At 47.0% G+C, this 25,603-nt stretch overlaps 1 protein-coding gene across 3 annotated transcripts in view; it reads left to right on the top strand.

Annotated features, from left to right (window-relative positions):
- The window catches only part of PDE2A (phosphodiesterase 2A), a 2,546,881-nt gene that overhangs the window by 2,318,902 nt on the left and 202,376 nt on the right, over positions 1 to 25,603 (top strand). For all 3 annotated transcript variants that reach the window (XM_069640246.1, XM_069640248.1, XM_069640247.1), the window contains one exon: positions 16,361 to 16,488. In XM_069640246.1, coding sequence (XP_069496347.1) covers positions 16,361 to 16,488 — 128 coding nt within the window. The remainder of the gene's footprint in view (positions 1 to 16,360; positions 16,489 to 25,603) is intronic.

The raw sequence follows: 25,603 nt of genomic DNA, 5'->3' as shown, positions 1-25,603 counted from the left end.
AACACCAGAACAGACTCCTCGCCCACCCCCTAGAAATGATTGCTGTTGACACTCTTGCCATGCGTTGCTGGTTGTTGTGCCCTCGTGACTAGCAGGCCCTCCTATCTTAGTTGTTGAAGCTCTTGTTTCACACAGGTAACTGGAAGAGAATTCCAGGAGTACTGGTGTGGGTACTGTTGGAAGGTGGCTCTCTCTGCATTACTGTGGGTATAACATAGAGGAAGGGTGCCTAATAACAACAGTAGTTCTAATGCCATCTGCAACTAGTTAGCGAGACTCACTGCAGTAAGTCAGTAGAGAGCTATAGGAGAACAGCAGCAACATTTTCCGGTGTTACAGAATGTTCTGGGGTGCATGGTTACTGGCTATCTACTGGTGGTGAGAGGGCTACAGAAGTCAACTTCTGGGCTCATACCAGCTCTGCGCATGGTGTTGCCTCTCAGGGTTCATACCAGCTCTGTGCATGGTGTTGCCTCACATGGCAAAGTAAAGGTGCAGTGCCCAACTTTTTACCAGACATTCCAGACGTTCCCAGGCATGCCATTGTTAGCAGGTGTTGAGGTGTTGTAATTCTTTGTCTTGTAGCATGAAGACGTTCACACTTGGAACCGTCATGCTGCGGTAGAAGATGTGTCATTTTGTGATGTTCTGGCTGTCGCGGTGCTGCTCAGGCGGTGGAGTTGATGTGGCTGCTATACACTGAAGTTGTATGCTTTCGGATATGGAAGGCTGTCTTTGAAAAACCCTGCAGAAAGGAGGACAAGTAGCTGATCAACGGCTCTACCCTCCTCATCCTCCTCCACTGTATCATGATCACTGGTTTCCAAAAGCATGTGTTGTGGGGCCTCAACTCACCACCTTTATCTGGGTCGTCATCATCATCACTATCTTCAGTAGATGTGGTGGTAGTGTGGGGGGCTTGGAATAGCCCACAACTCTGCATTTGTTACTCTCAGCTCATCAGTAAATACAATGGGCCTCATCACGAGTAGGACTGTATCCCGGCTGTAATAGCCCTAGCACTGACCGGTCCGGTGGTATTACCACTGGATCACGGGTTGGGCTTTAAACAGTAAATCCCCATTCCTGATTGGGTCCATTGGATCCAATGGGGAATGTTCTGTGCTAACACTGCGGGCTAATACAGCCGGCTATAATGCAGCAGAAAACAGGGATTTTCACATCCAGAAAAAAGCTGGAGGTAAAACAGCTGATTTAGCGCCCAACTCGCGATAGTGCCAGCCCTTAAATGTGGCAGTAATAATGTTACCACTGCAATTAAGGGCTACAGCCCATCTTGTGATGAGACCTAATGTCTAACTCTTAGCCCTAGAGACAGGAAGCAATGAGATGAACCCCCTCCCAGTGCCTCCTTCTTTCCTGGAACTTTTTGGTGCTGGGGACATGTTACCCAAAGTTGTCACTTTCCTGAAGCCGCAAAAAGATATCATAATGAACACTCATTTACAGACAGGGAATAAAATGTCCTACTGCCGACCAACAAATATAGCACTTGTTACTCTGAAACTAGTATTTAGAATGGCCACTAAGTGACTGAACCATCTTTTAGTGGTCTGACCAAATAGTTTATTCAAGTTGTATAATTGATATAGACACTAAACAAATTATATTTCCGCAAAATAATTCTAAAATGTTTTACTGATAACTCGGCAACTTTAATAAAGTATTTGGTCAGACATCTAAAAGATGATTCAGTCACTTACAGCCACTGGATATAATCTCCCCCTGACTGGCAAGGTTTATAATGACCCGATTCAAGATATTTTTTGCAAGGTTCAAAGTGACTTTGCACTGCTGAAAATGTACTTTGCACGGCAAAACCTGATTCATGGAACTGTGCAAAGTGTATTTTTGCAGTGCAAAGTCTGTGCAAAGTAATTTTTGCAGTACAAAATAATAATAATTGGTTATTTATAACGCGCTTAATACCCAGGGGTTTCTATGTGCGGACCCGGGGATCGAACCTCTGCTGCTCTGAGTTGTCTTGCCTCTAAGGCAAGTGAATTGCTCCTCAGCTATCCTCCCGAGACAAAATGACTTTGCACAGACTTTGCACTGCAAAAATACACTTTGCACAGTTCCATGAATCAGGTTTTGTATCGGCAGTGCAAAGTCACTTTCCAGCAGTGCAAAGTCACTTTGAACCGTGCGCAAAAATCCATGAATGGGGTGTTAAGACTTTTCCTCTGCAATGCCTATCTTTTAATTGGCATGGCCACCAAAAGATAGCACTGTCATTACAGCCACTGAATCGGTTCTTATCTAATCGCCTGCTTGCCTCCAAACAATCCTGTAGTGTTCTTCTCCTCTCACTTTGAAGAAGTGTCTTGTGTGTTTATGTCATGCAAAGTGGTCACTGGCATCTAGAATAGACAGTAGTAGTGACAAAAAGAGGATTTATCCTGTTTCAATGTCATACTTGTCAGTCCACTAAACCCTTCATCAATTTCCTCAATTTCCTACCTGCCCCTCAACTCAATCCTATTTACATGTTCTGCCTGTCCCCCAACTGAAGGATATTGGGCCTCATTAGGACCCAGGCGGAGTGGGTTTCCGCCAGCGCTAATCGCGGCGGACCCGTCCGCCGTACTACGAGTTCCCTTAGCGCCATGGAGGTTTTCTCCGCCTGGTTTTACCAGGCGGAGAAAACCATGGCGCTACGGGACCTCGTTGTTAATTACGCCACCGTATTTTACGGTGGCGTAATTAACTCCTTCCCCACTCCCATTATACCCTATGGGGCAAGAATGGGAATGGGGAAGGGCAGAATGGGGATTGGGGATTTACCGCTCCGCCGAGGTCGGAATGGGGCGGTAAATCCGCCAACCCCCATGGCGCTATCGACGGCTTTCCGCCGTGCTTCGCGGTGCATTTAGCACCGCGAAATCCGCCTGGGTCCTAATGAGGCCCATTGTATTTTTCTACATTGCCCTCCATTCGGTCCTGTTGATTTTCTACCTACTCCTCCTCTAAGGCCTAGTCCCACAACTACTCCAGCAACTTTCTGTCTCTGTCCAACAAGACTGACCCCAACTTGAACCACGCTTGCTCTCTTCATAGCGCTATAGTGCAAACCACTGGGATGGCTTTTCCTGAACCACTGATCGTGTTCAGAGAAACCCAGTTCGTCACAAATGTGCAATATTTGGCTGTTTCGGTTTTTGTCAGAACTGTTTTGCACGGGCTTATTAAGGAACCTTTGAACCAGCCAAAAGTCTCGAGTACCATTTCAAGCTTCAATAATTCAAATGTATTTGTAACTTAAGGGGCAAGCTTGGATCCCTATGGGGTTACAACAAGACTGTAAACATTATTAAAACGAGCTGTTGCAATGATATGGTATGGGATGGTAACCTAGAAGTCACAGATGTAAACCTTGAGCAGTCTTTTAATCTATACAAATACAATGTGTAACATAATTATAAAACCTGTTAGTCAATATGATAGCAGAAGGGCTAAAATTGCCTCCCCTGCAGTCAGGACTTTTCTCTGTGTAATCTGCAGGTCAGAGGTTAAAATGACTATATTATGCTTACGAGATTAACATTAACATCATTCATGTGGGTTACCAAAATATCTGTTAGTAAACATAAAATGGTGTGATTCTGAAGTCATGCTGCTATTCAAACTTCTGATCTGCCATCCAAATGCACATTGCTACAGCCGGTGCTCAACCCACCTAGTTGTCTCACGGTTTATTTCCCTGAAAATAAAGAGTGATCTTGTGGTGACCGATGCAAGCTCGGTGTAAGATGTGGCAGTGACGGAATATAATATCTGGTCTCAATGCTTCCCTTTTTTTGGGACCGTTTGCCAAATATCATGCCAACACTAAGCTTTGCAACTGCCATCTCAATTTCGCTGCAAAGAAATGAGCAGCATCTCTGGCAAGCGTGCGGCAGTGTACGGATCTGAAAACAAAATGGCCGTCTGTCGGTAGTAGAACCGCACACATATTTGAAGCCAAGCTCTTAAGGGACATTGCCAAGAAAATAAAAGAACAAGCAATGTATCCAGTTTATACAAGGCACCTAACCCCAAAGGTGCTTGGCAGAGGTGCCCAGTAAATGCTGGCAAGGGTAATGCATTAGTGGGCAGAGGCTGGAAAGTGGGGCTCATTATTAATTGCTTTTGACAAGCAACGTCTTCCCTCTGCTCTGAAAAATAATGCAATGCCGGCCTGGTGACTAGTGGCTGGTACATCACTGAGTACTCGGAGCAAGATCCAATGAAGTGGATGATTGTATGTTTATATTTTTTATTCGGATTTATTCTTCAATTAATCAACCTCATCTGCTAAGGCTATGATATGATATGATATGATATGGTATTTGTAACGCGCCTATACACAGGTGTTTCAAGGCGCGACAAGGCAGGGAGGGGAGGAACAAGGGGAGACAAAACAAACGATCCTACTAGGCCAGGTGTCATTCAGATCGCGCAAGTGCAGGGGTGGGGGAGGGGGGAAAAGTGCAAGGGGAAGGGGAGGGGGGGAAGTGCAGTAAAGGTAAGTGGCGTAAGTAATAAATAAAAAAAGGGCCAGCTAGTGGCAAGTGCAAGGTAAGTGCAGAACAAGTGCTGGGGAAGGGGGGGGGCTGTAGGGATACAGAGACAGTCCCGTAGTGCAGAGGGGTTCCAGGGGATCAGTGACTGGGACCAGGACCGAAGGCAGTTTAGAGTGGTCCAGTTGCAGGATCAGTGCAGTTTAGTGAAGAATTAATTAGCTGTTCAGCAGGGGAGAGGGAGAGAGAAAGCAGAAGCAAAGAGGAAGGTTTTGAGGTGCTTCCGGAACCGGAGGTGGTTCTCCTCAAGTTTCAGGGAGGCAGGAAGGCTGTTCCAGAGGGAGGCCCCTGCCTTTATCATTAGCATATAGCTACACAAATGCTCCTGGACTCTATGTGGCAGCTAAGTATGGCTCACAATGGTCGAGACCTTACTGGTCAATAGCGACGAAAATTCAAATCTTGAGGGTACTTGTTTGGTACATCCTGTGACATGATACATAGCATTTATAAGAAAAGAATACCCACACATTGCATTCATTCAATACTTTTTCTCGCAATGTAATTCATTAACATTTTTTGACAATAACAGCATTTTTTGGGGTTTTCAAACCTTAAAAACACAAATACAAAAGCATCATCAAAAAACAGGTTCAAAGAAACTGATCAACCTTTGCAGGTGACCAGTTGATAGTGATACAAATTGACAGCGTTTATTCCATGTTCTAATCAAAATATTCATAATCGTGAAAAACATGTGGACTTGCACAGAGTTTTCCAAATGTCATTTATGTCTCTGGAGGATAGCTCAGGTGCAACGCGCTCGCCTTGGTAACATGACGACATGGAGCAACACAGGTTCCATCCCCAGGTCCACACTTAGAAACATCTGGGTATTAAGCGCGTTATAAATAACCAATTATAATTATAAAAAGAGCCTCAAAGACAGTACATATCTTATGCGTCTTCAGAACAGGGACCAACCAAGAACGTCTAATATCACAGCACATAGGACAGAAGTAAATAAAAGGGCAATCATCGTCACAGGTGCAGATTGGTCCAGTCGTCCAGACCAGGGCCCAGTGAAAGAATGAAAGGATAAAATACCAAGAGGAAACCTGACAAACAGGTGCCTCTCTCCAAGTGACCTTGGCCAGTCAAGGTATGGCTCAAAGGCCATGCTTGATTGTATCTTCAAGTATTTTGTAAAAGTAACTTTCTGGCTCTCCCAGTCTAGAAAATCATTTAGAACCCAGTCCCAATACATTCTCTTATCAAGATCCAATTTGCTGCCGTCCAGTGTATATGGACTTTCCCATAGGGAACCTGAGCCTATCTTGGAAAGTGTCGGTTTGACATGTGCCAGCCATCCCTATGGCTTCAAAAGGTTGTTGCAAAGAGCATCCTGCCTGGACTCTTTGTAGACAGTCAGTTCCTTTCGAGTCCAGACATTTTTCCAGAGCAGGACTGGTTTAAGCTCCATAATATAGTAAATGTCATGATGACAAAGTTCAATGTTCACTGCTAAATTGGAAGTTCCCATCGATCCTTGGAGGAGCTTCTTTTTGAAGAACATATTTTCACTTGTTATTTCTGTGCCCCGAAAGCTCAGCACCATAGACAGCCTCCTATATGGTGTGTGCCTTATAAACAACTACCATCGATTCCAATCTACTACCTCCTGTTTTTGTAGAGAAGGTCAGGGCTGCACCTGATCCTCTTGTCGGAGTCAGGTAGCTTTCCAGCAGCTGAGATTCTCCCCTTGAGTTAAAATGTACCCCCAGATAGTTGAAGTGGGGCACGTTTTCATGGTGGTTCCGTTTAACTGAATACAAACTGGGGCACCTTCTTGTTATAACAAACCTGAACTTTTGTCTTTTCTGCGTTTATTACTAATTCTTTTTCTTTGGACGGGTTTACAAATTTATTAAACACGTTTCTTAGCCCATGAAGTGACATAGAAAGTAGAACAGCGTCATCCGCGAATAACAGAATATTCAGCCTGGTTTTATTGATCATGAGTGCGTCTGTAGAGTATGTCAATAATGTGGCAGCCAAATCATTAATAAGTTAAAGAGAACAGGTGTGGTGCCATTACGCCCCGTTCGCCAGAAAAGGTATTTGTCCTTTCCCCAGCCTTGCCCCACTTGACTGCCATTTGATTCATAGCGTAAAGGGACATCTGAGCAGTTTGGATAGCCTGTTTCCGAAGCTTGTCCCCCATAGGTCCCTATTAATACTGTCGAAAGCAGCTTTCAGGTCGACAAACAATTAAGCACAATGGCATTTTCTTTCGATGCACATACTTCTGAATGATCAGGGTCAGCCGGAAGGCATGTTTGATGGTGCCTGCACCCTGGCGGAACCCTGATTGTATAGGGAGCAGAATCTTATTCTCAACAACCCAATGGAAAGACCTAGCCATTCATATTGTAGCGTACATTTGCCCCATGCAGTCCAAGGGAAATAGGCTGGAAATTAAAGGGGTTGTTACTGCCCACTTCTTAATTAGCATTAATGAATACAAAGGAAAACACGGAGAGCGGGCACAGGTGGAAATAAGGCAACACCATGGTAGTTATGGGGAGCACCAATGGGAAGTCACAAAAAAGGGGGTGAGATTTGTGTGAAAATTAACCTCACCCTTATGAATCGGCACGTTGGCAGAAATACATCAGTGTATGTGTAATGAGTTTGCCGTTCTCATTCTTTCCGCCAGTAAGGAATGGCCCAAACTAGTACCTATGGACGGCAGATGGGGGCCATGCTAACGTAAGGCTCTCCAAAGATGCCAAGCTTGAGGCTTTCTGCTTTGAAAGGTCCCAGGTCCTGAATCTCAGAACCCGTGGAGGCAGGGGGATATGTTTGCGGACAGCCACAAAGCACAAGAGAAAGATGCCCAGGAGGTCTATGGCATGGAGGCCGTGGTAATGACATGGGGATGTGGCTAATGCCTTGGTAGCAGAGTCATTTCGGTGTCACAATAGGTTGCAAATTAGACGTCTAGTCTTCTGCTTGCAACCCCCCTATTACTGCTTTTCATCTATTTTTCTGGGTGTGAATGAATTCATTAGTTTGACCCTTATGGCATTTTTCCACCATTTGCAATTATTTTGGGAACAATGTCCCTTTGGTGTCAGACCTGCCGGGCAGGATTGGCATCCGCCTGCACAGTTTTCACAGGTACACCAACACTGTTGTTAACGGTGCCGGTGTTCCCGTGTCCCCATTCTGTCATATGGGAATCCATGGGAATGGGGACTAACAACATTACCGCCGCCTGACTTCCCGGCCACGGCACTCGGAAGAGCCTGGTGGCAACGGGAAGTCAGGCACTGGTAATTTGTTATGGGTACGGCGGCAACCCACCGGTAGCACTGGCAGGGTTACCGCCAGACTCATAATGAGGCCCAAAGATCCCAATGACAATTAGGGTTGACGTACTTAAAACATAACAGTGATATTAGTGTGCTATAATGCATGGTAATAGCCCTCGGCTCAAGTTAACAAGGGTGGTGGAATGCTACTTCTCAGTAGTGCCCGGCAATCTCATCATTATGGCTATTAGCACCCCGCTCTGACAATAAGAGACCTAATGGGCATTTTTTATTTGTGAGAAAAAATGGGCCTCAGCAATTTCAAAACTGTGTTTTCCAACAAAAAAACTACAAAAATAAGGGCCACAGGGGAAATGGTACACAACTATGCTGTACGGAACCTGTCTTCTACTTCCATGGCAGGCGAGGATGGAGAGAGTAGGAGAGCACTGTTTCAAGATGGAAGGTGCTGAATACGGATGACGCTGTGGAAGGAACTGGTGCCAATGGAATGATAGGGGGCAGGCTGGAGACGATACTGGACACTTTGGACCTAGAAATGGATATAGTTTCAGTTTTATCGGACAGCCAGAATTCAAGTTTATGTCAAGTTGAGGCAAGCACCCAGCCAACGGATATTACTGACCAGTGATGACGTTATGTATTGTCAGCATAACAAAGCGGCATCTGTTAAAATAGACAATGTGATGCTGGAAATGCCTTATGGAGGGACAAGGCCTCTTAGTCCTTGTCCTACCATTTTTCTGTGTGTGTTTTCTCCTTGTTTGCTGCCATTGAGGTCCAGTGTGGACCTCTGGCAGTGCAGCTCTTGTTTTCTGCTCCCTGAACTGGCTGCCATAGAAGGTCTGAATGGAGGTTAAGACCTTATGCATAGCGCAACAAGCTTTCCGTGATCCAGGCCGTAGAGTTAGTAGGGGCAAATCGTGCATTATCGTATATTGTATATTTTGTAAACTCTGTAAAGAGGCACCTGTTATTGAATGCTTGTACGGCATGTTGCCTGTGGTAACAAATGCAAATGTTTCTTACCTTTTATTGCCAGCGCCCAGGTACCTACGGGTTACCTGTGCTTTATAAATGCCAAATAAATAAATAAACAATCTTGCTCCTTTGTTGCAACAATCTTAAGTTATTGTCAGTTCCCTGGTTTAGAAGAGGCAGATCAGGCAGCCACACCTCCTCTGTTCAGGCTGCCAGACTCTGGAATAAATCAGCAGAATGCCAGAGAAAGAACCAGGGTCAATTCTGTTCCAGAAGAATTCTCAAAACCACCATGTTTGTTTATTAACTTAGTTTGGGCTCTTCCTTCACAGGCACTGTTAGGCTGTTTTATAGAGTGCCAGGAGGCCACCACCCAGTGGTGTCAGTGCGCTTCACAAGTCTCGGCTATCGTGCCATAACATCAGTAGAGTTTACAAAATGCAATCCCTTCATTCACCCGCTCAAATAGCAATATACTCCTCCTACCCTTTCATCTTGCAACTGTGTCTCAAATGAGGTCAAATTAAAGTGTGCACTAATGCAGAGAGAGCATAATTGAATTGAGAAATAGTGTGCAGATTTCACAGTCAAGCAGTTAAGCACCATGCAAGTTTCAAAGGAGTCGACTGTGGATCTCTAATTGTTCAGCGTGGACCCTCTGAGACCACGAACCAGAAGTGCCATTAATTGCAAAAATAATCCTGGTAAAATAATTGTGCGAGTAGACAAAGGCGCTGTGTTGCACAAAGGCAAAGGCCTGCCCTGCGCCCATCCCATGTGAACAGATACGCAGAAGGGTGAAAAGTAGGCCTTATCCGATGGGTTTGCCAGCCTGACCCAGGGTGAGCAGCATGCTAGGCACGTGCTTCAAGAGATAAGAGACAGGACTGGATCATTATCTTGTAGAGTGGAGAGCAGCGACCCCCACCTGGGTTTTGTCTCTGATTTGCAAATCTGCAAACTAAGCTCTTCTTGGAGCTGTAAGTGGGAGTATACTATTTGGAATATTTATAACCACAGTGTGAAGTCAAACTGGAAATGAAAGGCGCCAAAGCTGCCGATAAATACATAGTGTGTGTGTGGGCGTGTGCGTGCGCGCGCGCGTGCGTGCGTGTGTGTGTGTGTGTGTGTGTGTGTGTGTGTGTGTGTGTGTGTGTGTGTGTGTGTTCGTGTGTGCAAATGTTTGCCGCAGCCAATCTAAAATTAAATGTGGTAAAGTTTCCAATGACCGCCGAGTAAATCCTGAGAAGAGCAAATTCTTTCACTAATTGTGTCAGGGAGATCAGGTTTCTGTGGATGGTAGAATACTCCCACTCACACTCGTTCACTCACCACACCCTTTCTCAAAACTCACAGATACTCATACCCACACTCATTCTCTCACCTATTCTCACGCTCACATCCACTCCCACACCCACCATCGCATTCACTCACTCCCACACGTGCACACACTCACTCTGACACTCACAATCACTCACACACTTAGATTTGCTCACTCACTCATACAGCCATTCTTACACTCATCCTCCCTCACAGTCACTGACTCTTATAATTACTCTTGCGTTCACTTACTCTCCGACTCACTTTATCTCCGGATAACCTACCCTCATAGTCACGTCGACTCGCATTCATTCACATGCACTTTCACACGCACTCTAACTTACTCACACTCGCATTCATTCACATGCACTTTCACACGCACTCTAACTTACTCACACTCGCATTCATTCACATGCACTTTCACACTCACTCTAACTTACTCACACTCGCATTCATTCACATGCACTTTCACACTCACTCTAACTTACTCACACTCGCATTCATTCACATGCACTTTCACACGCACTCTAACTTACTCACACTCGCATTCATTCACATGCACTTTCACACTCACTCTAACTTACTCACACTCGCATTCATTCACATGCACTTTCACACGCACTCTAACTTACTCACACTCGCATTCATTCACATGCACTTTCACACGCACTCTAACTTACTCACACTCGCATTCATTCACATGCACTTTCACACGCACTCTAACTTACTCACACTCGCATTCATTCACATGCACTTTCACATGCACTCTAACTTACTCACACTCGCATTCGTTGTCATAATCTTTTTCTCTCTCACCCATGTCTTGCTATCTGTCATGATATGGCAGTGCCTGTAATATTGACGAGCATGCAAAGTTGTGGGGTGGCTATCCCTGCCCCCACAACCGCCGTTCTTTCATTGACGGCATGCTTCGCGTTACATTGCTACAGCCGTGGCACCCCCTAAGCTGAGGGGATGATGCACCCAGGTTGGTGGGGCACTTCGAGGAATTCACACCCGAGGTTGTGTCTTCTCAGCTCCTTGTTTTATCAATCTCCCCACAACGAATCCTCTGTAGGGTTTCAGCCTCTTTCTGAAAGTGAGATTAGGAGTTACCCCCATGTTAGATCAGGCAGGGAGGTGGGTTTTAGAGATACATGTTTGTTCTGTAGCTGCTTGGACTGTGGTACAGGAGTTTGAGGTCTTTTGGAGACACTGGGCCTCGTTACGAATGTGGCAGAAAGCCAACAACGGTTGTTACCTCTACGCAACATTACGAGTTCTGCTTGCCGGTGCCGGACTGCACACGTGGTCTGACCATCAATCTCCCCATAACGAATCCTCTGCAGGGTTTCAGCATCTTTCTGAAAGTGAGGTTAGGGAATTACCCCCATGTTAGATCAGGCAGGGAGGTGGGTTTTAGGGATACATCTTTGTTCTGTAGCTGCGTGGACTGTGGTACAGGAGTTTGAGGTCTTTGGGAGACACTGGGCCTCGTTACAAATGTGGCAGAAAGCCAACAATGGTTGTTACCTCTCCACCACATTACGAGTTCTGCTTGCCGGTGGCGGACTGCACGCGTGGTCTGACCAGGCGTGCAGACCGTCACCAGCGAGCAGAACTTGTGATTGTACCGGCACTGTTATTAACGGTGCCGGTGCAACCATGCTCCCGATCCCCATTCTGCCCTATGGGGATCGGGAGGCCGGCCATACCGGCACCCGGGAATGGGCAATTACCGGCCCATTCATCTTGTAATGGGCCGGTAATGGCCCATTCGCGGGTGCCGGGGCCGGTAGCGCATTTGGCGGTAGCGGTGCCCTTAACAAGAGCACGGCTACCGCCAAACACGTAATGAGGCCCACTGGGATAAACCTCTGGGAGATACAACCAGGGATTCTGTCCTGTGCCCCGATTACCCGATAAAAGCTTTAATAATGCTGTTCATTCCTTGAAGGCCATTGGACGACAGGGAGAAGTCCCAGGAGGGGCCCACTGAGCACAGCACCTGCGCAGCCACTGAATGTATCCTATGCCGTCCACTCCTCCTCGTGACCTTTGCTAGGAGACCGCCAGTCGGGTGTCGGCTCAACAGGATTGAGTTTTGGGATAGATCCATGGATTCACAGGATTTGGGCAGATTGAGGCTCTACAAAGGTAAAGCGTCCGTCCTCATGCCTATCTCCAAGCCAAGGTCTTGTTTTTGCAACTCTCTCTGTAGTAATCTGGTAGTAATATATGCTATTCTGTGAGAAATATCCACCCAAGGTATTCCTATAACCCATACCAATGAGTATCCAAACATTTTTTTACCACAATTGTTTTCTTAATTTTTGCCACAAAATGCAGGGGGTGTTTGGGTCAGGCAATATGGGAAGGAGAGAAAGTGCGGTGGGTGTAGAGAGTGAGATGGGGAGCCTCCCCCTGTATTTTCCACAGATAAGAATCAGTAAAATGTTTGCGGTAAAATAATACTGCTGTGAAATCTTCTCGGCACAAACACATAGAACCGTGTAGAAGTACGTAGCTCTGTTGCTTCCTGAAACTTGGTCTGCTCTCAACAAATCCCCAAGCAAAACAAACCCAACGTGGCCCTGGGTCAGGTGTGTCTTTCTCCCCATCATGTGACCGGTCAATTGCGTGAGACGTCTGCCAATTGGACGTCTCCTCAAGGTAGAGGCTTCAATGCACCGGTCTTCGCCATGGTGCAGAGCTTCACCGTTGCGCATTGTGAATTCTGCAATCCAGCTCCCAGTGGTTGTCGGAGAAGCCTAGTGGAGGACGGCCAATCGTATCCAGATGCCCAGTACATCTTTCTTCTGGTCGAAAATGGTCTCATATCTCAGAGTATAAGGGAATGCCTGTACAATAACCCACAAATATAATCAACCTATTACCATTAATTTGCCCAACACATATGTTCTCTTGTTCATGGGTTTATAGGGAGGGGGTAATGCAGCAAATGGTCACTCTGCAATTGGGGCTGGCAGCCAGCAGTGTAAGCAAGGATAGAATCCTAAGTGATGAGGTGGGCTATTGAAAAGGTTTGGGTCTATTTGACCTAAAACATTTGATCGAATTTATTTGCCGTTTTTTTTCGGTCTAAAATGCTGGAGGGGAAACCCCCCGCAACCCACTCCCCACTTCCCCTCAACCTAATCTATACCCTTACCCACCCCATATATATTGAATCAAATATGACTGAAAAAGGTCAAAAAAATTCGATCAAATGTTTTAGGTCAAATGTTTTTAGATCAATTATGCTAATCCCATTGAAAAGACTCAACTATCGGGCCACCCGCCCTCGGTATTGGAACGGCAGAGCTTAGCAATGAGGCAAATAATCATGGTCATTATTGCGTAAAGGGTGGTACTGCAGGGGTGTGGACTAGCATGGAAATTCTAAAGCAATAGCGACCCACTATTTTGAGGCCTTGTTTGCCGAGCCTGAAGCTTTGGTGGTATGCCCATTTCGGTAATTAGCCACCGATGATAAAAGCTGGACACTGGAAGTAGACTGCAATAGTGTACCAAAAACAAATCAGCACCAGGCCCGAATCAGCTATCGAACTGCCTATTTAAAAGGGTGATCCGGCTGCACGGGCCACGACATTAACCTTCCTGCTTAAACACGTGGCAGAGTCTTACCTCTTTCCTGAGTCTTGCTCCACCGCGTATATAGTGACTATATATAAAAAAGGGGAAAGATCTGGCCCAACAAACTATCGGCCCATCTTCATCCTGGACGCCATCATCGAGGTGTTTGCGTCGATAATGTTGAACTATGGGTAAAAGAATCAGGCACAATAAAATGGCAGAGCGGGTTTGGGAGGCATATGGGAACATCTTTAAACGGCCTCATGTTAAAATACATTCAAAACCGGGACAGGGCGGGGCACTACGACTCCATTTATTTAGCGTCTATAGATCTTACGGCCGCATTTTATGCGGTCAACAGATGTATGTTGTGGTCAAAATTAATCAAGTGGGTAATTCTGCAGGGGTTGCTGCAGCTGATAATTGGTCTCCATGAAAAATCTAATGTTCAGGCCAAGTGAAATCAAAATGGGCTACTCTCCCGTCAAAGTCCAACTTAACGAGGGGTCAGGCAGGGTTGCGTTCATGCACCCTGTCGTTTAAATATTTATATGTCAGACATTGGAGACTCTATACATCCATCTGCCTTTGTAACTCCAAAAATGCAGAACCTTAGGCCTGTTTAGATGGTATATGCCTACGATTTTGTAATCTTTGATTGTACCCAGGTTGCAGCACCTAATTGATGGCTTTGCTGGTTTCATTCTTACCCACTCACTTAAGATCAATCCAGCAAAAAGCAAGATTTTGCATTGTACAAGAAAGAAAAAAAATACATCATTTAGATGGAGGGTTGGTTCTAAGAATGTGGAGCGTCTCATTTACCTGGTGTTTCCAATCACTGCTAAACCTCAGAAACAGCAAATTAGGCAGTGGTTGAAAAATCAAGCAATATCGCTGTCAAATCAGCTGAGCAGGGTGGACGCCAGGAATGGCAAATTTTCAGTGATCCTTGTTATCAAATTTTATGAGGGGAAAATTGGCCCCCAGATTTTTTATGATATAGAGATACAAGCACTGTCTATTTTGGAATATTTGCCCTACCTCAAGGCACTGATGTGGAGGAAAGCTCCACGGATTCCAAGCTCAGTGCCCTTATTTGCGATCAAGTACGAGCTTGGTATCAGTTCAATGTTGCCAAGAGCACAATGGAAACTCCTATAACTATATAACACGATCTTGTGCCCAGTGAAAAGCTACCTATCTGATGACTTGAAGGTGACCTTACAAGAAAGAGGCAATCGGTTACTTAATTGAGTTTGCTGAGTTTTGTTCTGATCTCCTTAACAAAGTTGGTTCTTCAACTTCAGAACTCTTGGAGAATCCAGGGAGAGTCAAATGGTTGTTACATGAGTCTGATTAAAAAGCCACCATAGAAGGAGAGCATAAGTATGAGTCTTTGAGTCGCCTAGGCCTGGAGCACAAGCAGTTGAGTGTATGAGCCCCATGTCTTGCAATTTATCCAGATAGGAAGATTACGTGCCTCTTCCTAAGGTTCAGATGGAAACTAATTCCAGCTAAGGACATTTTGGTAAGATATTGTGTGGTGCAACTTGAATCGACGAATTGCAGATTCTGCAACACAGGACAAACCAAGACTTTGAAACATGTGTTGGTCTCCTGCACTGCAGTACAAGGCAAAAGATTGAAGTTCTTGAAAAACTATGAGGATTTGTTTATATTGCGGGATGGGAAACTGTTTGGCCTCATTGCCTTGAGGGACTTACACCCTCAACCCTATGGGCAGTAGCCACCTTTATGAAATGTTTGCAGTTGGAATCTCTGAATTACATTAGTCCCTCATTTTTCTTTCTTTTCCTCATAATTTGATCCTTCTGTCTTTTTAAATTAAGCTGTACTTGGGATAATGCCTTGTGGTGAGGAGATCCTGCTGTTCTTGGAGGAAGTGTGATGATAGTGTGAAGTGTGATGACATTTTGTTATCGTTTGTGTGTTGTATGTGATGTGTGATACTTCTGGAATTCATTGTTCTTTACCGATTCATTGATGAATTTTGAATTTATAAGATGTGATTTTATGTATATTTATAAGTAATTTATTTTCTTAGAAGTGTTATAAGATAACAATGTCTTGTGTTTGTTTTCTGCATTGAAGAATGTTAAAGATTACATTTCACTTTTTTAACCATGTAACACAAAATTAATACTGAATACATTTTAAAAATATTGGCTCACTGCAGATAGCCAGCCTGGGTGCTTGCATGATCTGCTTGAGGCCACTGATGGAGTCACAGTCACAGGACCTCAGGAGAATGGCAACAATGCACCAACAATACATAACAGGACACTCTCCCTGATAACTGAGGAGCCAACCCGGAAAACCGGGCCTTAACGGTATATAGAAGTGACCTCTGGCTCAGAGGAAAGCCACTGGAAAGGATCTGTTTGATCCATAAATGCTTCTGTAGCCTAAATCATATGGTTGTTCTCTTCCTGATGAGGTTGTTGGCATGGTAACTCTCCTTGTGATTGATATTTATCCCTGCTTTCCATATCACTCTGCTTCTGTGGTTGACGTACCCCTGCCCAGGTGTTTGATTGCTTGCCCCACCCTCTGATTGCAACTCTCTCTCGTTTTCAGGAAGAACACAAGCAGCTGAACAACATGTTGGGCTTCCAGGTGCACGCCATGCTCTGTGTCCCTGTCATTAGCAGGGCAACCACTCAGGTGGTGGCCCTGGCATGTGCCTTCAACAAGGAAGGAGGACAGTAAGTGAGTTCATTATTCTTTTTGCTCCGCTCGCCCTGCGCTTTGGTTATTCCATTTTTGGAAGTTTTTAAATCCAGAAAAGGCCTAAAAACGTCTAGAACACGAGAACCAGAAAATCAAATTCTACAATGGACTGGGATACAGTCAAGTCTACCATACATTGGAGAGTGTACACAATATATCTCCAGCGATGGATGTTCCGTCTGTCTCCTGGAAGCTGTCACTCGACTCTCGGAGGCCAAATTGGGACTATTACAAGGGCAACTGCTATTTTGTCTTCTGTTTTGTTGAAATATGTAGCGACTGCCACGTGTTTAGGGTTGGAATTGCATGACTTCTTCTCCCAAAAGTGCAATTGAAGCACTGAGCTGACCTCAGCATATGGATACCGGAGGAATGAAAGGTACGATGACTTAGAGCATGCGTCCTTATCTCATGTTGCTGATTTATACTCAGGGGCAGCACAAGTCAGCAGTCAATCTCTGTGTTCCCATGCGAATGTCGATAACTGTGGGTGTGATTCTCCAGTGAGACACTGGGGACGCCGGCGAGTATGAAGCTCTCGTCCTAAACCCTTGACTTGAGACCTGGTTGGTTTATTTGGCCTAAACCTGTAAACGTAGCATAACAGTCATGTTTGCAAAGTGCACATCCAGCCACACAAGGGGAAATAGTTGATGATAACAGACGTGTATAGATACCAATTGGTACTCATTTTACCAATCTCGGAAAGATGAAGGCGACTATGTGAAAACCCAATCACTAAAGGACTATTTGTGCGACTCGTGCAAGTGAAGAGTGCCTGATTCATTTCCAGGTCGCTGCATCCACATGCCAACATGTGTCCAATATATCTGGTACCTTTTACCCCCATGCGTTGAGTGGGCATACCTGGATTCAAACCTGTGATTGTGAGATCGAACAAAGATCCCTGTGCGGAATGCATGAATCCACTGGGGCACAGACAACTCCCCACTAAATCTAGACTGGATCCCATCCTATCTCACTGTAGTCCCCCTGCTCCTCTAGTAAGTAAAGTTCCTTTGTAAGAAAGCTCAGTGTGCTAGGTGTCCACTGCACACTGCAGTCATCTCTGTGCAAGTGGCAGGTCACAGGCTTGCATCTCAGTCTTGACAGCGCTGATTGGTAGCCAGTCATTGCCTCGAATACAAAGCATTGAATGACAAACGCATCGAAAATAAATGCATTAAAAAAAGCATTAAATGCATTTTTTTCAAAGGTAAAGATTTTATTTGAATTATAATGGGTTTTAAGGGGTAAAAAATCGGGGGATGGGGGAACCCCCAAAAAGGAAAAAAAAATGCGTTTGATGCTTTTATTTTGTTGCTTTTTTTTCGTTGCTTTTTTTTAGATACTAAGGCATTGGATGCTTTGGCATTCGATGCAATCACTATAAACCGCACTGATTCAGTCCCTCTGCCCTAGAAAGATCTGCAATATGACTACATCGTTAAGTTCAATTACAGGAAAATCTATTGATGAAGCGCTAGAAGGCAAATCAGTGTGTGGGCATGCCATGTACACAGTCAGCATGTGGGGTGAAGACCTGACAAGAATTTCTCTCAGTTGACTATGTGGATGTGTACAGGTAGTGTTATCTTTCAGAAATGTGTTCAAGGAATACACCCAAAATTCATAATATACAATATTACGAGGAACAAGTAAATATCTAAGAAGTAATACATAAAATGGCCTCCTCTTTACTCCTATTATGGTGTTTAGGAGAATTACCTATAAGAATGTTGTACAGATAGTGAGCGATAGGCTACACCAAAGGGATGAACCGGGTTTGATCGTGGCCATAGGGTAAATGGCACCAAATATATTGATCACGTCGGCATGTGAATGCATCCCCTAGGGAATTACTTAGGTACTCACCACTTCAACAAGTCACACAAATAGTCTCTATTGATTGGGTTTTCTTATGGTGCACTAGCTTTCAAGTAGGAGAAGTCACCCCAAATATGTTTATTCAGTTAACTTGTATTAGCACGCGGGGCGAGTAGTCAACCAATCAGGTTGCTCAGATTGTGGGGTGAATCCCACGATCCAAGCCTGTGTTCCAACCCAGATACAATCAGGTAGAGTGTGGGGGAAATGTATTACAGTACCATCCAGGGATGGTTGAGGGGAGGGAGTCTAGTACGAGTCAGAGATGATGCGGGTGGGAAGGAAGCCCAGTACCATCCGTAGAGTGTGTGTGGAGGAAGGGAACACAAAACCAGTCAGGAATAGTGTGAAGAAGGGTGTGTGGGGGGGAAATGGAGCCCACCCTGTCATCTTATCCACAACTTCCCCTCTGGTCCCTGTTTGCTTCCCGCACTGCACCCATACCACATTTACCTGATTTGCTTCACCTCCCCTGCTCCAGCCTCCCGGGCCATATGGAGCCCAGCCTTCCAGTTCCATGGCGGCCATCTTAGGAAGTTATTTTGTTTGAATGAACGGGACGCCACAAAACAAAATACTTTGCGGTCAGCACCCCGGGTTTCCGGATTCAAGACCCAGGGTGATAATAGCAATAATACCCGATCCAGCCCGCCGGATCGGGTGGTAACTTCGCCGGGGCCCAGCGTTGACTAACTCATTATAACTTGTGCCCTGTGCTGTTGCTACCTGATCCAGCCCACCACATAGGGTTATATTGCTATAGTATGTGTCCTGATGATACTATTGTAGCCAATACACAGTGGGAGGAGTTCCTCTGTGAAAGGAATCAGAGGAACGAATCACAAACAATAATACTGATAAATAATTTTGAATAATTTTATTCTTCAAAGCAAAGGGATTAGTAGCAAGTCCTGGAAAAGCTAGGATACACATTGGATATATATCTAGAAAGCTTGAATTGGGTCAATAACAATTACAGCTCCAACCAGATAGTAGTGGCGCTCTAGATGGGAGTGGTTCATACTACAGCCTTATAGACTGTGGCAGGGGTAGTTAATGCAGAATAATGACCTGCCACCAAGTTATACAACAAAAGTTGTGGAAGGGTCTTTATCGCAATCATTAATGTTCCCTCGCAACTCAAGGTCTATACGTTTATTTGCACAGGATGGAAGTAGCAATACATGTTTTGGAGTTTTTGGGGTGAAGTTAAAAATGGTACTTTAAGACTGAGTTAAGTAAATAGACAAACTCAGTTGGTAAATTAAATATCATTTTATTTAGTAGTTAGCAGTTAAGCATTTAAATTGCAACTTGGTTGAACTAGAACAACGTGCAAACATTTGGCGTCATGGAAAAGTAAACATGTTCTCCATATGAAAGCGAAAGCATTTTGCAATGTTGTATCATTCTCTTTCATGTGTAGCATGTTGCACACAAGAAAGGTCCTTCCAGGGAGCAATGGTCTTGTTGAATCAAACATGTGCCTGGAAATTGCATTGTTGCTTCCCTGTCTGCTTCGGAAGACAGAATTTTCAGAATGCAGTCAATACCAGTAGTTGTTGACTGTACCGTAAACATTCTGATTGGCTGAGAGGAGGTCAATAACAATATCCATGTTCTTAAATAATCTATGTGCAATTCTGCTGTATGCACCCACTGACCAGTAACTTGAGTGGCAATACACAAGCTATATATTGAGACAATATCACTTTTTGTTTTTATCTTTTAAAAAATGAGGCCAAACTACCTGTGAAGACTTTTCCAACTCCCATTCGTTTGGCACTACAATCTCATAACTATATATATATTTATAAATTAACATAAATATAATGTATCTGTATTTAAAAAAGGCAGACAGTGATTTTGTAAAAAACACAATTTATAGTATGAACTATGAAGGCAGCAATTCTAAAAAAAAAAACGGTGCTTTACAATATAAAAAGAATGATGGGAGGGACTGGCAACAGCAACCATTTGAAAGGGAGTTGGAAATGTGGGTTGCAAAACCAACATGAACAGTGGAAGATTGCAAGACACTGCCAAGATAGTCGGGGACCCAGTACCATCCACAGAGAGTGTGCGAAGAAAGCGAGCACAGAACCAGTCAGAAAGAGTGGGGGGTGAGCGTGGAAGGGAAAGAGCACCCAGTATGTCAAGGTATGGTGATGGGAGGAGGGGAGCACAGAACCAGCCAGGAAGAGTGGTACTGTCCAGGCATGGTGATGGGAGGAGGGGAGCACAGAACCAGCCAGGAAGAGTGGTACTGTCCAGGCATGGTGATGGGAGGAAGGGAGCACAGAACCAGCCAGGAAGAGTGGTACTGTCCAGGCATGGTGATGGGAGGAGGGGAGCACAGAACCAGCCAGGAAGAGTGGTACTGTCCAGGCATGGTGATGGGAGGAAGGGAGCACAGAACCAGCCAGGAAGATTGGTACTGTCCAGGCATGGTGATGGGAGGAAGGGAGCACAGAACCAGCCAGGAAGAGTGGTACTGTCCAGGCATGGTGATGGGAGGAGGGGAGCACAGAACCAGCCAGGAAGAGTGGTACTGTCCAGGAATGGTGATGGGAGGAAGGGAGCACAGAACCAGCCAGGAAGAGTGGTACTGTCCAGGCATGGTGATGGGAGGAGGGGAGCACAGAACCAGCCAGGAAGAGTGGTACTGTCCAGGCATGGTGATGGGAGGAGGGGAGCACAGAACCAGCCAGGAAGAGTGGTACTGTCCAGGCATGGTGATGGGAGGAGGGGAGCACAGAACCAGCCAGGAAGAGTGGTACTGTCCAGGCATGGTGATGGGAGGAGGGGAGCACAGAACCAGCCAGGAAGAGTGGTACTGTCCAGGCATGGTGATGGGAGGAAGGGAGCACAGAACCAGCCAGGAAGATTGGTACTGTCCAGGCATGGTGATGGGAGGAAGGGAGCACAGAACCAGCCAGGAAGAGTGGTACTGTCCAGGCATGGTGATGGGAGGAGGGGAGCACAGAACCAGCCAGGAAGAGTGGTACTGTCCAGGAATGGTGATGGGAGGAAGGGAGCACAGAACCAGCCAGGAAGAGTGGTACTGTCCAGGCATGGTGATGGGAGGAGGGGAGCACAGAACCAGCCAGGAAGAGTGGTACTGTCCAGGCATGGTGATGGGAGGAGGGGAGCACAGAACCAGCCAGGAAGAGTGGTACTGTCCAGGCATGGTGATGGGAGGAGGGGAGCACAGAACCAGCCAGGAAGAGTGGTACTGTCCAGGCATGGTGATGGGAGGAGGGGAGCACAGAACCAGCCAGGAAGAGTGGTACTGTCAAGGTATGGTGATGGGTGGAGGGGAGCACAGAACCAGCCAGGAAGAGTGGTACTGTCCAGGCATGGTGATGGGAGGAGGGGAGCACAGAACCAGCCAGGAAGAGTGGTACTGTCCAGGCATGGTGATGGGAGGAGGGGAGCACAGAACCAGCCAGGAAGAGTGGTACTGTCCAGGCATGGTGATGGGAGGAGGGGAGCACAGAACCAGCCAGGAAGATTGGTACTGTCCAGGCATGGTGATGGGAGGAAGGGAGCACAGAACCAGCCAGGAAGAGTGGTACTGTCAAGGTATGGTGATGGGTGGAGGGGAGCACAGAACCAGCCAGGAAGAGTGGTACTGTCCAGGCATGGTGATGGGAGGAGGGGAGCACAGAACCATCCAGGAAGAGTGGTACTGTCCAGGCATGGTGATGGGAGGAAGGGAGCACAGAACCAGCCAGGAAGATTGGTACTGTCCAGGCATGGTGATGGGAGGAAGGGAGCACAGAACCAGCCAGGAAGAGTGGTACTGTCCAGGCATGGTGATGGGAGGAGGGGAGCACAGAACCAGCCAGGAAGAGTGGTACTGTCCAGGCATGGTGATGGGAGGAGGGGAGCACAGAACCAGCCAGGAAGAGTGGTACTGTCCAGGCATGGTGATGGGAGGAGGGGAGCACAGAACCAGCCAGGAAGAGTGGTACTGTCCAGGCATGGTGATGGGAGGAAGGGAGCACAGAACCAGCCAGGAAGAGTGGTACTGTCCAGGCATGGTGATGGGAGGAAGGGAGCACAGAACCAGCCAGGAAGAGTGGTACTGTCCAGGCATGGTGATGGGAGGAGGGGAGCACAGAACCAGCCAGGAAGAGTGGTACTGTCCAGGCATGGTGATGGGAGGAGGGGAGCACAGAACCAGCCAGGAAGAGTGGTACTGTCCAGGCATGGTGATGGGAGGAGGGGAGCACAGAACCAGCCATGAAGAGTGGTACTGTCCAGGCATGGTGATGGGAGGAAGGGAGCACAGAACCAGCCGGGAAGAGTGGTACTGTCCAGGCATGGTGATGGGAGGAAGGGAGCACAGAACCAGCCGGGAAGAGTGGTACTGTCCAGGCATGGTGATGGGAGGAGGGGAGCACAGAACCAGCCGGGAAGAGTGGTACTGTCCAGGCATGGTGATGGGAGGAGGGGAGCACAGAACCAGCCGGGAAGAGTGGTACTGTCCAGGCATGGTGATGGGAGGAGGGGAGCACAGAACCAGCCGGGAAGAGTGGTACTGTCCAGGCATGGTGATGGGAGGAAGGGAGCACAGAACCAGCCGGGAAGAGTGGTACTGTCCAGGCATGGTGATGGGAGGAAGGGAGCACAGAACCAGACGGGAAGAGTGGTACTGTCCAGGCATGGTGATGGGAGGAAGGGAGCACAGAACCAGCCGGGAAGAGTGGTACTGTCCAGGCATGGTGATGGGAGGAAGGGAGCACAGAACCAGCCGGGAAGAGTGGTAGTGTCCAGGCATGGTGATGGGAGGAAAGGAGCACAGAACCAGCCGGGAAGAGTGGTAGTGTCCAGGCATGGTGATGGGAGGAAGGGAGCACAGAACCAGCCGGGAAGAGTGGTAGTGTCCAGGCATGGTGATGGGAGGAAGGGAGCACAGAACCAGCCGGGAAGAGTGGTAGTGTCCAGGCATGGTGATGGGAGGAAAGGAGCACAGAACCAGCCAGGAAGAGTGGTACTGTCCAGGCATGGTGATGGGAGGAAGGGAGCACAGAACCAGGCAGGTGGGAGGAAGGGAGCACAGAACCAGGCAGGAAGAGTGGGGGATGGAGCTTGGAAGGGAAAGAGCACCTAGTACTGTCCAGGGATGGTGATGGGAGGAAGGGAGCACAGAAACATCCAGGAAGAGTGGGGGAGGGAACGTGGATGGGAAAGTGCACCAAGTACTGCCCAGGCATGGTGATGGGAGGAGGGAGAACAGACCTAGTCTGTAAGAGTGGGGGGAGGGAGCGTGCAAGGGAAAGAGCACCCAGTACTGTCAATGCATGGGGAGGGGAGGAAGGGAGCACAATAACACCCAGGGTGGGTGAGGGGGCATTTATTGCAGGGTAGGTTGTGGGTAGGGAGTCCAGTACTAGTCATGGACGTTGGGTGGAAAAGGGAGTACAGCATTGGTGAGAGGGCATGGGCGGGAGAAGGAGTCCAGTACCAGCCAGCCATGGTGAGGAGAGCACAGAAACCTCTAGAGAGAGTGAGGGAAAGGGACACCAGCACAAGACAGAGATGATGAGGGCAAAGGGAGTATAGTGTCGGCCAGGGATGGTGAAGGAGGAGAACCCAGAACCAGTCAAGTAGAGTGTGGGGGAAATGGATTGCAGTACCATCCAGGGAGGGTTGAGGGGGTGGATCTAGTACGAGTCAGAGATAATGGGGAGAGAAGGGAGCCCAGTACCATCCAAAGAGGGTCTATGGAGGAAGGGAACACTGACCCAGCCAGGAAGAGTGTGAGGAAGGGAGCCTGGGAGTGAAATGGCGCCCCATGGTGAGGAGAGGAAGGAAGCACAGGAACATCTAAGGAGATGGTGGCGGGGGCAGTGCCAGTTAGAAAGGGAATCCAGTACTGGCCAGGCAGGTAGGGTGGGGCGAAGGGGCCCTGAACAAGCCAGGGTGAATGGAGGAAATGGATTACAGCACCAGTGATGGAGAGAGAGGGGGAGGGGTAATCAGATTCATGTACCATCCCGTGAGGGTTGGGGGAAGGGAACCTAGTAGTACCTGTCAGGAATGTTGGGGGGAGGGATAGGGAATGTTGGGGAAGAGGGGTAGGGGCAGGGTCCATTACCAGCCCTGGAAGTACGAGAGCACAGTACCCCAGACAGAAAGAATGAGAGAGGTGGAGCCCAGTACCAGGCAAGAAAGGTGATCATTACAATTGCATTATTATATACAATTGTTCATTTATAACGTGCTTAAAACCAGCGAGTGGTTTCTAGCCGCAGGATCGAGACTTGAACCTGTGTTGCACTGTGTTGTCTTGCTTCCAAGACAAATGTGTTGCCCCTGAGCTATCCTTCCTCCGCAAATGTAAGGAGTAAAGGCAACCCAGTACCAGCCTAGGGGATTGGGGGGAGAAAGTCCATTATCAACAAAGAAGGATAGCAGGAAAGGAAACCAAGAATGAGCCAGGGTGGTCGTGGGATCCCACGGTGGGGGTTACGGAGGGCATGGGTTCTTTCCCTTGAGTTGGAGCATAGACAAAATATGCAAATAATTCAAAGTAAATTGGAGCAACAAGTGAGTTCCAACTTGGAGGGGAAGCTGGTGACGTGTGAGGGGGCGAACAGGCTAAATGGTCACACCCTGGCCCAAGTGATGGGGTGACAGGTCAACCACGCACTGGTTTTAGGCAAATACAAGTGGTGCTGGGGGGATCATGTGTGGGGAGACTTTCTCTTAGACCGCTGTTATGATATGATAGGTTATTTATAACACGCTTAATACCCAGAGGTTTCTAAGCGCGGACTCGGGGATCGAACATGTGCTGCTCCATCTCGTTTTGCTTCCAAGGCGAGCACGTTGCCCCTGGTGGGCATCTTCTTCTAGACCAGTGGACTAATGACTGCTGCCATCTTGTACCGTAATTGGAGGGTAGTGGGGAAAACACTTAATGGTGGTAATGTCAGTGCACTAGGGCCAGCAACTCTCAGCCCCATCTCCTCGGGTAGCATCAGCCCAATCAGGCCGTGGTCGCAGGCAAACACTGGCAGGGCTGAGAAGGTCATGGCTGGGAGCCTTTCACCTTCTCATGAACAGCAGGCCAGCGCTGTGATCCCTTGATCATAGAGCTCACCAGCCTTGTGCTGATACAGATGCCTGATGTGACCTTGGATGAACTTGGATGACCTGAGTGGAGAGGGAGATCAGACCAGCTTGCGAGTT

Source organism: Ambystoma mexicanum, chromosome 7q (assembly GCF_040938575.1).
Source record: "Ambystoma mexicanum isolate Mex_15411 chromosome 7q, UKY_AmexF1_1, whole genome shotgun sequence".
Taxonomy (NCBI): domain Eukaryota; kingdom Metazoa; phylum Chordata; class Amphibia; order Caudata; family Ambystomatidae; genus Ambystoma; species Ambystoma mexicanum.
Note: the sequence above shows the minus strand (reverse complement) of the source record. Positions and strands in the feature narration are given on the sequence as shown.